Genomic DNA, 14,949 nt, shown 5'->3' with positions numbered 1-14,949 from the left:
TATATATATATATCTTTAAATGTATCTTTACTACAAAAATAGATTTTATGTTGAAATATTTGGATAAAATACAAGTCTATTTTGTTTAATTGCAGTGACATACTTTTTAAATTTTAGAAAGTCTATACACTTGTATTTTTGCCTTACATCTTGATGTCTTATCCAGTGTTGCTTCTCAAATAAATCTTATTTTAAAGTATATTTTTAAGGCATGTTTTAGCTATTTTATTTTCAATATTTTATTTCAGTATGTTTAAATGTTTTTTGTTTAATTTTTTAGATATTTTAACTTTAATTAAAAGTCTTTTTTTTTCAGTGTAAGGTTCTTTTGTCAGCTGATTGGGAAAAAAGTCTGAAATGTACTCCATGAAGAATTTTGTCTCACATTTCAGTGATATCAGATACCATCAGCAAAAAAAAAGTCATGCTGTCAGTAATTCCTCAGTCACGTTTAAGCAAGCCTGCGATGATGGTAAAAGCGGTTTGGACTTGAGACTCTCTTTCGATTGGCTGCGCGGTTCGGGCGGTGGGAGGGGACAGGGGTGACTGACATCACTATAATGGGTCACTTCTAAGTGATCGGGTCAGCTGTGTTTCTGCACATATAGGACGGGGACTTCTGTACACCTGTTCAAGACCCCCAGCGCTGTTTGTGATCTTGCTGACAATCACTGAGAACATCATCATCCCTATAATCTTTTATTTAATGTGTTATACACTGTCCCAAACTGTGGCACAAACTGTCACTGCAGCGATACCCTTTCAAAAGGTACTAATATGTACACTTTGGGTACTATGTACTTTTGAACCACTAATATGTACCATTTAGGGTAAACTAAGGTATAACGATGTAATTTCTAGCCTTTGTACCTTAGGATACCAACTCAGTGACAATTTTGTACCTTTTTTTTCTGAAAGAAACACATGCTCTCCGCACATTACGACAGGGAAACCCTTATAGGCCATCAAGAAATTATGAGATACAAGCTCATCCAAATGGAAAATAATGAAAAGAAAGAAAATCTTTCTGCAGTGAAACCTTAGATATAATCCTGGTGCACATATAAACTCCATCAGATGCTTGGGACTTAAAGAGGGAGTTATAGAGGAATGGATGGTACAGAGCGAAGGGAACTGAGGTGGTAAAGAAATCAGGGCTAGAGATTAGCAACTGCTGCTGACAGGTCACTCCATCAGTCATAGCCTGTTTCACCCTCTCTTCGGGACCTCTCCCTTATAGGGGCTGGTATGGAGGGAGTCAGGAAGAACAGGAGGGAGGGGTCGAGCATAACAGCCATGGTCATGAAGCAGAGCTCCAAAATAAAACAAATCAGAAAGATCTAAAAATGTCGGATGTGGTGTCTGTGTACACGCAATCTGAAGCCATGCTGACAGCTCTTCAAGTCAAGGTTTTCTCCCTGGTGTGAGATTCAACCCTGGTGGTGACTTGGTGGAGAATGAGCATGACTGGAAGAATGCTGTAAACAAGAGGTACATGGAGGGGGTCCGGGTGAAAGCCTTGTTTCAAAATCCCCAATGTCCAATAAGGGATCATTCACAAAGCCGTTAACGCACATCTTTCACCAGACCGACACATAATGGTGAAAGACTGATGGCGGATTCAGAAGACATGAGAAGGCGATGAGTACTGCAAATAATAAAAACAGTTTATTTATTGACATCTTTGTCTTGTTTTCCATAAAACAAAATACATTCTGAACACACTCTAAAAATCAGTAGAAAAACAAAAGAGCTACTGGTAATTTTTTTGTCAGGACATTATGTCAAATTTATAGACATTTTCTTTAATCCTAAAACACAACACAATGCAAGGCATATTAAAAAAAAAAAAAAAATAGGGAAAAACCTATGAAAAATACAAGTAAAAGTAAAATTCTTTCACATTAACAGACCTTTCTTGAGCCTACACTTTTAAAACAAGATAAATTCATTTTTAATGTTTACTGTGTAAAACTGTGTAAAATATTAGGGTATTTTTCTTTTTTGAGCATAAATTTTAACAAAATTTAGTGAGGTTTATGCTTACAAATATTTTAATTAGTATGAAAATAATAAGTAGCTTTCACATTTTTGTGTATATAATTCTCTAAAGATGTATATTCTCTAAAAAATAGTTGTATTTTCTTGCAAAAAATATGCTTCTTAAGTAAATTAATTTTAAGAATATATTTTTAATGGAAAATAAGACAAAAAATACTTATTAAAAACATTTTTGCAGTGAGTTGACAGAATTTGTTTTTGTGATTATGGGCTGAAGTGAATCAAGTGTTTGAAAAGGTCAGATCATTCACCCAAGAGGAAACCGTGAGCATGGCATTGTGGGAAATCCATGTAATATTTTGTTTCTACATTATAATTTGTAACCTAAACATTAACCCCCAGTTTCACAGACAAGGCTTAAACCTAGTCCCAGACTAAAATGTAAGTCTGAGCTGTTTCAACTAAAAGAAACTTGCACTGACTGATCTTAAAATATATTAGTGCCTTTGTTTTGTCTCAAGATGCACACCAGTAATGTGTTTTCTAAGGCACGTTTATAAAAATTACTTCAATGTCCTAATTGAACTATGGCCTAATCCTGGCTTAGTCTAAGCCCTGTCTGTGAAACCAGGCATAAATATTGTCAACTGAACCACATTGTCATCTTTTCAATAAAAGTGGCATCACATCAACTGGAACAACCGTCTGCTGTTGAGTAACTTTGAACTTCACCTCTTTTTAGCATCAGCAGTTATGTAGAGGACCTCAGGGTCATTGCTGGGCTTTGGTGTCTTTCGCTCTTGATGACAGTGCAGAAAGCAAGCTGTTTGTGTTGGACACGTCCGTAGCGTGCCTTGCCAACCCCTGCCATGCTACGGGCGCGCTGGTATGGTTCATATTTGGTGGCTGGATCAAGGAGACGCTAGGCATGATGAATTGAAAGGGAAGGCGATGGATATGATCTTGTGGCCCCCCAAGTGTTGAAAACCACATGCTGAGTGTTGGCCCTCTGTTGATTGCTTACTTGAAACAGGCCCGATGGAAAATAACATGAACAGACAGATGCACAAACAGTATTCATGTCTGTAAAGGGAGATTTCAGAGGTGTGACCCGTCACAGTCCTGGGAAAGACATTCAACCCGCTCGGATAAGAGACGTTCTCAAATATTGGTTAGATCGGATCTCTCTTAACAGTGATTGAGTTGGTTTCCATGCTGACGTAGATTGCTGAGAATTACGCACTCACAGTGTGCACCATGCTAATCTTGCCAGACACTGCCATGCCCAGTAAATCAGACCCAACTTGGCTAAATCTCAGAAGGCATAAATAAAACAAGGATGTTGTATCATTCACTTCATTCACTAATGAAGTGAAATTACACTTCATTACCCCTGTGATCAAGGCAGCAGCATGTCATTATTGATAAGTTAATAAGAAACCAGTAGGGGCCTCTTTTCATCTTTTAATGAGGTGCAAGAGGGTCCTAACAAGGAGAAAAAACATATATTTTTTATCATGTAAAATATACATGAGAGTCAGTTGGTACTACATCACTATACTATTGAAGGTTAAAACTGACTGATTTTTTAGGCTATACAAATGCTTAAATTTTTATAATAAAAGTTACAATTACATAATAATATTTCTACTTCAATTCGTTTTTTAAATATAAACATTTAAATGGTGGCTGTCATTAAAAACTATAAATTAAACATTGAAGAAAAGTAAAAGTTATAATGAATATATTAAATGGTGCATATATTTAGCAAAATGCTCCTCTCTACAGTTTATTTTTCTAGCTGACTAATGAGTTTATGGTCACCGAATATGTTTTTCTGAGGTAAATGTGACGTTACGTGACATTGTTTACAAGCCGTTATATTGACGTCTTGCGCGGCTGAAACACTGATTGAGCGATTACAGCGATCACTCCACATTAACAGCGCCAAAACGGCATTTATTGTTTGAATACTGCAATACAATGAACATAGTTTGAAATCTGAGACTTTGTTTCATATTAAAAGTATCAAAGCACAATGCTTATTGCGATTTATTGGATGGGAGGTGCCCTTCAATATGCCATCTAGTGTTGGGTCGTTCTTGAACGATTCGTTCGTTTTGAACGAATCGAAAAAAGATTCGTTCATTTTGCTGAACGAGAATCAAAGGTCCGAGTCGGTAAAATGATCCGAACTTCCCATCACTAATGCCATCCATTAACTGAAAACAGGCTAGACTAATCGATTCTTGGGATTTAAGAATCGATATCGTTTCGTAAAAATGAGAATCGATCATAATCGAGATATCGATCTTTTTTTTTACCCAGCCCTAACATATTATATTATATTATATTATATTATATTATATTATATTATTGCTATAGGCTATTGTTTTAATTTACGTGAATATTACAAATAATATTTTTATGAAAAAATTAATATTACAAATGAAAAATAAAAATGTTCAAATTAAAAAACAACTAAAATTGAAAATGAAATTGAGAGCGAGAGTGAGAGAGAAGCAGAGAGAGTTGTTGAGATGACAGATGAGGGCGACATGTGAAAGTAGAAGGGTGAAAGAGGTACCATGCAACTATATTAACACCTGAAAGAAGATTCATCTGATGAATGCTGGTCATTTCACTTATATTTCAATCTTACTGTGTGATATTGAATTTGGAAACATTTTAAAATATGCAATGATTTCCTTGTAGTGATGGGCATACACAATATACATTTCTAGTATATATAAATGCTGAGTAAAGCACAGCTATAACGCCTTCCATATGTGTACATATGTTTGCATTTGACCTCTTTAAAGTACTTAAAATAGTATGTAAGTCTAGAGGATTTTTGACAACATGCTTACCTTAAAATATATGCAGGCTCGAGGGAGTGTACAAGGTCTTGTATGGCCATCCCTCCTCTTATAATAATTTGTTGTCAATAGATTGAGTAGAACAGCTGCTAAACTCTTTGTGACTGTAAAGACTATTATTATTTTCCTGTGTGATGTTAAGCTGTGCACAAGAGCCTGGAGAGTAACAGTATGACAATAATGTTCAAGGTGCCCTCTTCTCATGATGTCGCCCATTAGTCTTTCCTGTGTACCTTTGATCTGGGCTGTGTCAGAGAATATGCAACTCACACAAACTGTCAGAATAACCCTCCATCAAGTCAGCATTGTGGTGACACTTTTAGTTTGTGTACTGTCACCAGCACTGTAAATACTGCAGGTCTTAAGCACGTAGACTGGGTTTAAAGTGTCTAGAAAGATGTCTGGTTGCATCACCAGGTGCATACCATGAGATTAATTATTTCTTACATTTTAGACACACACACACACACACACACACACACAATATTTTCCAATTGTACATGTCAGTCTGTTTCAGTACCACAAGCAGCATGCATTCATATCTACTATTGCTGCTGTGATTTTTATTTTGCGATATACCAAGATGACAATGAGAAAAACTATTATATAAACTATTTATAAAAATCAAAATATTTATATTTATACATACAACAAAATATTTATAAAAATTAAATTCAATAAAAATGCTTATAAAATATAATAATAATATTTTTTATAAATAAATAAAATATATTTATAAAAATAAAAAAAATTTAAATTGTAAAATGAAGTTGTTTTAATGTCCATTTTACCTTGTCATTTATATTACTTATTTTAAATAAATATAATAATACCATAACCACAGACTTTGTTCTCTAGGGCTTTTCATCAGACAACTTAATTTTTTTCCCCTTACATAGATTTGCTATTTTTCTATGTATTATGTTTTATTTTGCAATTCCTTTTTTTATTATTTCCATGTACTATTTTATTTTTATTTTATTATTCTTACGATGTCAGTTTTCTCTGCCAATTGTATCGCCTTCCTTGTATATCTTTGCAAAAGTTACAAATGCATAATAACTGTTTTAAAAGATGCTGAAGTTTTACTTATTTATTTGTCAGTGCTAGATTATTAAAAATATAAAGCAACATCCAATGATGCATTGGTAGCAAGTTACAGATCTTAGCAACAATGAATGCGTCCTGGCACACAGGTGAGCCTGTTCTGCTGATAATGAACTGATAAAGGTGAGGCAATGAGAGCAGCCCTTACCTGCTTTCTTTACTTCAGGCATGATTCCGTTGGTGCTTGGGGTACTACTGGGCATTGCAGGGCTGGATGAGTGTCTTTCGACTCTTGAGTCTCTCTGTCTCTGGGTTCCCTTCTTATTAACTCTGTGAAAAAGGGGGAGGAAAAGACATTGCCGAAGGGGAGGGGAGGGGGTCTGTGGGTGGTCGAGGTGCTGATCATGAGGTCCATCCTGTTACCTAAAGTACTCACATGTTACCATCAAATGAGTCAATAAAAGGATATACAGTAGGACCACACACATATACAGTTATGATTATAAATCTAGATATGCAATGCCATGATGAACTGATACTAGGTGCAGAGTGCAAAATAGAAGGACATTGTAGCTTATTCAACTGAAAAGTGTTTAGTACAAAACATTGAGAGTTTGTTTATACCAGAAGAAGACAGAATGGGTTCTTTGACCTCAGAGTTCAGCAGGGGGTCTGACATTGCACTCACATTACTGTCACGTCTGAAGGACATCTTCACATGCAGCCCAAGGATAAACACAATTTTTTGTTTACAAGGATAAACACAATTTTTTGTTTACATTGTGGGAAATGTTATCCACAGCAACTTTGCTAATAGTGAGGTATCAGAACATTTTGACTTTACAAATATATCAGAAGGGAGCCTATTATTTTAGACTAATCTTACCTCATAAAAAACACCTTGATTGAATGATTTACAGAATCTGCGAGTATAGTTGCAGCAAACCTCATGTCAAAGCTCATGATGCCTCCCAAAATGACAATAGCATCAATTTCTTAATCAAACGGACGGATTGGAAAAACAGCAAAGCTGTACTAATCTGAAATGGATCCGCTGAACTGTATTACAAGACATTATCACTCAGTAATGAGAGACGTTTCTTCATCTCAAAGCTCTGAGTCTTAAATCACACGGTGATTCTTTAATGCTTGAAAGCAGACTGTCGATTATGTCAGTATCTGGCCTGTCTTCATTCCTGATAAACGAGACGGGTGTATTCCTCGTCCCTCAGACACTCATTCTTTTCCCACTCTTCCTCTTAGCACCTCTGTTCTCTCTTTACCGTTATAATGAGAAACAGCTTCCCTTCCACGGAGCGCTCTGTTTCATTAGCTCTTCACGCTTTGAAGACTTGTAAGTTAGGCGGTGGAATTTTAATAGGTGGCAACTGTACGCTATGTTTAGCTAAAATACAGAGCATTGTGTGGGTATGTGAATGTATAGGACGTTTTAAGAGAGACATCCTAACCATGCCTCCCTCCGAAATAGCATCGGCGGAATGACAATGATTTGTAGGCTAACCTGCACATAGTTTGACACTGTTTGTGTGCTATAAATTAAACCAGACTATATACAGTATATCTGCATTGCTTATTTCAGTTGTTTGATGCTAGTTACCTGTGATTTATGCATAACAGACTAAAACATTACGCAAATTATGTGCAGTGATAATAGTAATCATAACAATAATAATAATACCACAAATGTTATAAATGTAATATAGATAGATAGATAGAAAGATAGATAGATAGATAGACAGATATTTTGTATTATATTATATATAATATTAAATATAATTTAAATAATAATACATACATACATACATACAGATAGATAGATATTTTGTATTATTATATATAATATTAAATATAATTTAAATAATAATACATACATACATACATACAGATAGATAGATATTTTGTATTATTATATATAATATTAAATATAATTTAAATAATAATACATACATACATACATACAGATAGATAGATAGAAAGATAGATAGATAGATATCACACTGGCATCCCTGGCAGGTTTACTCTGAGTAACAGGTAGTAATTGTGACACAACTGGTCACATAGTGAGAGGATGTGAGATTTATGACTGTCCACTGACAGAGGTCTCTCCAAAACAGAGGTTTCTGTTTCCTTTTCCTGCAATATGTATTGCGGTAGTCTCATATGTCATGCAATTCTTCTTGTGGACACAAATGAAGTGGATTGGGTTTGAGAATCAGATGTTAGGACAGGCTCAGCAAGTGACACACACAATCTCTTGAAAAACATTAAAATTTCAGTCTTATTTTGGAGATGTTTGGTGTCCTAAACACAATACTAATTAAGTAAAACTCGCATGTCATATTGTGTCTGTTTCACTTATTTGTGCTTTTTCAGTCTTTCTGTGTGGGTTTGGAAAAATACAGCAGCAGGTGAAGAGCGACAGAGTGAGCGAGAAAGAAATGCACTTACTGTGGCCAGTGGTGGAAAGAGTACTGAAAAAATATACTCAAGTAAAAGTAAAAGTACACAATTTTTAAACTACTCAAAAAAGTACAATTACTGATAAAAACTACTTAATTACTGTAACGTGAGTATTTGTAATTCGTTACTTCACACCCCTGACTGTGGCACACACACCTCTGTTCTGTCTCAGTTTCAACCATGTGCTTCTTGGCATCCACACATTCATCAGAGCTGCGATGATACTTTTACACTGAATTGGATCTCTATGCAAAGAAAATCCCGAGTTAGCTCACACCAAAAATGAGGGATAAACGTTTGAGATTTGTAAAGTCAGATGTACACTTTATTACTTCTAATTAGCTTAACACAGCTAAAGCGGTAGAAATGAATCAACATCTCCTGCTGCGTTGTCCTTTGACCTGCTACATTTTAGCCCACCAGAGCTGTTTACAGAGGCCTGTAAGCACAAAGGTGCCAGACCTTCACATACCAGCAGATCCTTTTACTTCCAAATGACTTTGAAATTAATTCAAGCTCTCTCCTCCTTGCTTTAGAGTTTATCCGTGACATTGACTTTGGCCTGAAACAGTGATTGCTTGAGGTCATTGACTTGTAGATGTCCTGCTGCATGGGACTACAAAATCTTTCAGAGAACACGGGTGGGCGGTGTGGTTAAGGGTTTAGGGGAACACAAGAGAGTGTTGTCGGCGCTGAGCCTCGTAAGATCCAGATTTACCACACACTGCCAAAGCTGCACATGAACGGGCCCAAGACAAACAGACCCACGAGCTGAGAATGACTGACAGCTGACAAAGATAGCCACAGGTCTGCGGGAGCCGGTCTAGAACATTCTCTCCCCAAGTTCGCTTCTGTTTACAGAACACACACTAATAGCTGTATGATTAGCAACATCTTATGAAGCAGGATGGGTAAAATCTCGAAAAGCCATGTCTGTCAAAGGTCAAGCTTTCACGATTAATCTCAACCAACTGTGGCCATAAGCTGCCTTTTTTTTTTGAATCTCAATAAAAAAACTGTGAATATTTTGTATAAAGCCTCGGACTATAATTATACTAATACTAAATAAATAATGTTTCAAAGTCAAACTAATTTTAACTGAAATGTTTTTTTTTATAGATTTGCTGGTAACCTACCTTCCATTTTAAGCTCTTATCCTACTCGGTTTTCTATTTGAATATATTGTCAAATGTAATTTATTCCTGTGATGGCAAAGCAGCCATTACTGCACTCTCCAGTGCCACATGATCCTTCAGAAATCATACTAATATGCTGATGATTTGCTGCTCAAAAAAAGTTGAAAAAAGTTGTGCCGCTCATTTTTTTGTGTGTGTGGAAATAGTAATGCATTGTTTCTAAGATTCTTTGATAAAAACAAAGTTCAAATAACCAGCATTTATGAAATAGAAATCTTTTGTAACAAAATAAACTGTCACTTTTGATCAGTGCAATGCATCCTTGCTGAATAGTATTAAGTATTGAAGTATTAATTTCTTTAAAAAAAATCTTACTGACCCCAAACTTAGTAATTATAGGCCTTATATAAATTGTAACTTCACTTTCAAACGGTTTATTTAAAATAAAATGTCAAGCTCAATACATCAGTCTCAGGCAATCAGGATTTAAAGAGCAGTATCCACCTTATTTTCACTGTAAGAGCGGATGCAGTAATATGTACATTTTATGGGTCTGGCTTCCGGTGTCATTGGCTTCCACTGGCTTTTTAGCTGTACAAAACAGCTTGTTTTGCTGCTTGATTTTGCAAAGCTAATGACTGAATTTTCAGTAGTTTATATTAGTTTAGTACCATAACCATGATGAAGAGACATTTGGTTTACAGTAGATGACTAGTTATTTATGGCATCAAGGTGCAGAGAGGAGTGGTATTACCAGCATCAACATGATTCAAAACAAACTAGCTCAAATGGCACTGGGCCAAGAAACAAGTCTAAGAGCTACATATAAGAGAATGAAGAGATGAACTTTTAAAGCTCTCCATCATCCACTGATCACCGGTTTCAAAATGCCTGTATTATTTATGAATGGCATGACTTGTAGTAAATAACCATGCTGACAACAACGGTCATCAAATTATTTTATTAAATCAGTAGTAAAAACGCAATCCAACAATGCAGTTATAAGTTAAGTTTTTCAATCATTATCTCTCTAGAACGATCCTTCGTTTGTAAATGTATGTGTCATTATGCACGTCATTGAACTCAAAATCTGCTTTAAATTATTATGTACAACACAGGAGTCTTTGTTGCCATGGGAATCATCGTCCTCCGCCATTGGCCGCCCCACCTCCAGCTCCGCCTCCAGACTGATCCTGAGCTCCAGACATCATCAGGAAAAGAACGAGAGGGACAATATACATCCACTGTTGAGGAAAGAGAAAAGAAAAACACAACAGAAAGTTTTAACACATTTGTACACAGTTTAAAATGCAACACATGACGGTTCCTCTCCAGAGCCAATGATTAGGTGCAGGACAATTACAAGCCATTGAATTAATTGGTTTCCCCAAGCAAATAATTTTCAGTTTCATCCTTCCTTGCTCTCTCACTGTCCAACCTCCACCACTTACTGCTTCTCACAAATGACTTTCCACTGGCAGGGAGAAATCAGGAGAAATGAGACTGAAAAAACAGGAAAGAGTGAAGCAAGCAGCGTGGGTCATGAACATCTCTGAGCTTGAGACGACAATCCCCTGCTAAAATTACCGGCCAACCTGATTGTGAGGCACCTATTTAATCAAAACACCACTGATCTGGTCATGACCCAGCAGGAAAAGTACACAAAAAAGCATAATGAAACACACAAACAACTGAACACCAAGCTGAAACAGAGGAAGGATCAGAGGATTTGAGTTTGAATGTATGTGGGTGCGTGTGCTGGCCCATATACACACACAACATTGAGAAATGCAGCTGGAGTGACAGACTAACCAAGTAGGCTAAAATGAGATTTCAGTACTTGAAATGAATGGAAATCAGCTCTGCTCTCTGGCGCCCCCTGGTGGGGTCTGTGCTGAACTGGTGGCCATGAGGAACACTGCACCTCCCAGAATCAAATACCACTGGAACACAGCACAGACCGGCACAAAGTCAACACAGACACAGCACAGTGAATGCAGAACAGCCGAGCACGACACATGCTGCTGGAGAATTAAGAGATCAGTCACAAAGAGGGACATTAGTACTGGTAGGCGTATTCAGGACTGGGCGGAACGGACCAGCAGCTTCAACACGGAGCAGAGCAGCAAATGCAATAACGGTTAGCTCAAAATACAACACCCAAAAACATAGGCCTAGTAACGGTCAGCTTAGGCACTGCAGTCCACTTGTTCCACAACACAAACTGCTAATCAAACACAAAAATATGCTAATTCTAAAGAGACACAGTAGAGCAAAAAACTGTTAGCAGGAATGGAGGCCATTTGGACAGGAGGTGAAATAAAGGATGAGAGGAGATTAATGTAATAACACAAAATGTTTCGCACTTTTACTACCTAGATACCGTAGGTGCGAAAAATTATCACATTAATAATTAGTCAAATGCAAACATAATTATTTGTGTGAACTTAACAGAAACCCAAAGTAAAGACTGGCAAAACAGTAATGCGACACGTCATACTGAAAAAATAAAAATACTTACATATTTGGCAAAGAAGGATTTCTGCTCTTGTGGGTTTTTGCCTTTCTTTTCCATTTCCTGTTCCATCCTCTCAATGTAGGGTGCTGTTTCAGGTCTAAATCAGAGCCAAAGAGACAAACAGCTGATAATAACATATGCAGACAATGCAATTTGTGAGTGTAGTGTTTACCTACTCTATTAAGGACAAAGGGGGCCTTGGAATCAAAAAAAAGTATCAGAAGTAGCAGTCTGAGAGAGAGAGTGTGTGTATTTGTGCACTGGTATGTATGGTTTATGAGGACACAAATGTGTATAATGACATGGGTACTACAACGTAAACATGGTTTATGAGGACACTTCCTGTGTCCCCGTAAAACAAAAGGCTTAGAAAACATACAAAACGGTGTTTTATGAAATGCAAAATTGCCAGTAGTTTTCTGTGAGGGGTAGGTTTAGGTGTAGGGTTGGTGTAGGGTGATAGAAAATACAGTTTGTACAGTATAAAAACCATTAGGCCTATGGAGAGTCCCCGTAAAACCACATATGCAAGTGTGTGTGTGTTTGTACTCACGCAGGTGCAGTGACTGGCGCCACGACACTTATTGTTGAGTTAAAGACTTCCAGGTCAACCTCATCCTCCACCTCTATCCCACGACATGACCCAGGGATTGTTACTATGGAAATGCCAATGATATATCCGCTGACATCAGTGTGAAGGGTGATGACATCACTGAGGTGGGACTCCACCAGAGAGCACTTGGGAGAAAAGCAAGACAAGATTTATAGCTAAAAATGTCCAACTTTAGGATTTTGCATACATACTATATAAAAATATCTGCATTTACATTTATACACACACTACAGCTCATCTCTTATGCTCACCAAGGCTGCGAAATACAGTAAAAACATTAATATTGTAAAATACTCTAATTTACAATTATTTTCTATTTCAACGTTTTTAAATGTCATTTATTCTTGTGATGGAATTTATTCATCATTCTTCAGTGTCACATGATCCTTCAGAAATCATACTAATATGTGGATTTGGTACTCAAGACACATTTAAAAAAAAAAATCATTATCAATGTTATCAATGCTAATATGCAATGCTAATATTTCTGTGGAAACGTGCACATTTTTCATGTTGCTTTGATGAATAGATAGTAGGGCTGAACGATTAATTGCATTTGCGATAATATCGCGATATGAAAAAACACGATTTTTCAATCGCAGAGACTGCGATTAGACTCAGTCACGTGACACGCGAGAGTAAAGAGGTGTGTTTCACTTGAAGATCGATCGGTGTAGCCTTTGACATCAAAGTACAGCGAGAGAAAGCATATTGAGACGTCCGCGCTCTCTTATAGCTCCGGCAGTACTTTGATGACACACCCATCGGCAAAAAAATTACAATAATCGCGAATCGAATCGAATCGTGAAATCAAAATCGTGAATCGAATCGAATCGTGAGTTGAGTGAATCGTTACATCCCTAATGACAAGGCATATCGTGCTCTCGGCTTCACTCACTGTGTCTATACCGGACGCTACAGTTGTCGCGTCGCGCCGCAACAGCTCTACACTGGACGCGACAAAGCGACCGTTGCAAATCATATTAACTTTGTGTCAGTACGTCATAAATAGAACAAGGCATCAGTTTAATGTCGGGTTTTGTCGCGTCGCATCCAGTGTACACAGCGTCACTGATTATAATGGTTCTACTGTATTTTGCCACTCGCGTCCGGTGTAGACACGGTGTTTAATGTCGTTGGTGAGGAGGAAAGCCTCAAAGCCATGTAAACACATGTAAATATTTTCTAAATATATGCTGTATGTGTGTGCATCTATATATTCATAATAAATATACACAGCACACAAACACATATTATGTAAACCAAAACTTTTATTTTGGATGCGATTAAACGTTTGACAGCACTAATATTTACATTTACATTTAGCCATTTAGCAGACTCTTTTATCCAAAGCGACTTACAAATGAGGATATATACACACACACTCAAATATTTGTAATTAAATATATCTAATGTTGGTATTTGCAGGAGGTTGACTTACGGCTCTAACGAATGTAGTAAGGTAACCTTCAGACTGTCTCTCTGTCTGTCGATCCACCTGTAGAGAGACTCTAGGCACTCGAATCCTGTACAGACCGTCAACTGCTGCCACATCCTGAAGGACACAGACAGAGAAAAACTATAATAATACCAGAGAGACAGCAGATACGCTTAAAGGTGCCATAGAATGCATTGATACAATATTTTAAATTGCTCTCTGATACTAAAATAGAAGGTATGTGGCTTAGGTAAGGGCAAAAAAATCTCCAGAAAAGTTTTTACATGTCCATTTACAACCCTAAGATTTGTCCCTAGAATGAAACGGTCTGTTTTTACCTTATTTGTAAGGGTCATCATGAATCATAATGTTGAGCTCTGCTCTGATTGGCTGTTTCACAGTGCAGCTCAATGTTGAGCTCTGCTCTGATTGGCTGTTTCACAGTGCGGCTCAACGTTGAGCTCTGCTCTGATTAGCTGTTTCACAGTGCGGCTCATTTCAGTAGCTCACACAGCAGGAAGGAAACACAGGGAAAATATATATTTCAATACTGTCTCTCGCAGTTATATCGTTGGGTAATTATACTGTATATAAAATGCGGGCATTAGGGAGGCGCTATTAATATGCGTGGCATTGAAGCTGAATGCACGATGGCTTTTTACTTTCACTTGCGAGATTTGCAGCTAACCATGTCCCTTTAGTGGCTCGTGTTATTTTATTAGAACGCGTTATTTGTTTTCCGTGCCTTTCTGAATACAGACACCAACCCATCCCTGCACTTCACATCCCCTGCTCAGCCTGGAACTTAACATTTATTTCCATGATCTGCCATTTTC

At 37.1% G+C, this 14,949-nt stretch overlaps 2 protein-coding genes across 3 annotated transcripts in view; both read right to left on the bottom strand.

Moving 5' to 3' along the window:
* LOC107729506 (stonustoxin subunit beta-like) overlaps positions 1 to 6,254 on the bottom strand; it is a 13,002-nt gene extending 6,748 nt beyond the window's left edge. Inside the window, exon 1 of the mRNA XM_016540045.1 lies at positions 6,136 to 6,254. Within this exon, the coding sequence (XP_016395531.1) occupies positions 6,136 to 6,190 (55 nt within the window). The 5' untranslated portion in view covers positions 6,191 to 6,254. The remainder of the gene's footprint in view (positions 1 to 6,135) is intronic.
* A 4,214-nt stretch (positions 6,255 to 10,468) lies between these two features.
* emc10 (ER membrane protein complex subunit 10) overlaps positions 10,469 to 14,949 on the bottom strand; it is a 6,702-nt gene continuing 2,221 nt past the window's right edge. The window contains exons 4-8 of one of the 2 annotated variants that reach the window (XM_016540134.1): positions 14,117 to 14,230; positions 12,616 to 12,800; positions 12,066 to 12,159; positions 11,385 to 11,487; positions 10,710 to 10,788 (exon numbers count right to left, since the gene is read on the bottom strand). In XM_016540134.1, coding sequence (XP_016395620.1) covers positions 11,401 to 11,487; positions 12,066 to 12,159; positions 12,616 to 12,800; positions 14,117 to 14,230 — 480 coding nt within the window. In that variant the 3' untranslated portion in view covers positions 10,710 to 10,788; positions 11,385 to 11,400. Of the gene's footprint in view, positions 10,789 to 11,384; positions 11,488 to 12,065; positions 12,160 to 12,615; positions 12,801 to 14,116; positions 14,231 to 14,949 lie in introns of both variants that reach the window. The other variant, XM_016540133.1, reaches the window with a different exon arrangement.

Source organism: Sinocyclocheilus rhinocerous, unplaced genomic scaffold, assembly GCF_001515625.1.
Source record: "Sinocyclocheilus rhinocerous isolate Xijiao unplaced genomic scaffold, SAMN03320098_v1.1 scaffold697, whole genome shotgun sequence".
Taxonomy (NCBI): Eukaryota; Metazoa; Chordata; class Actinopteri; order Cypriniformes; family Cyprinidae; genus Sinocyclocheilus; species Sinocyclocheilus rhinocerous.
Note: the sequence above shows the minus strand (reverse complement) of the source record. Positions and strands in the feature narration are given on the sequence as shown.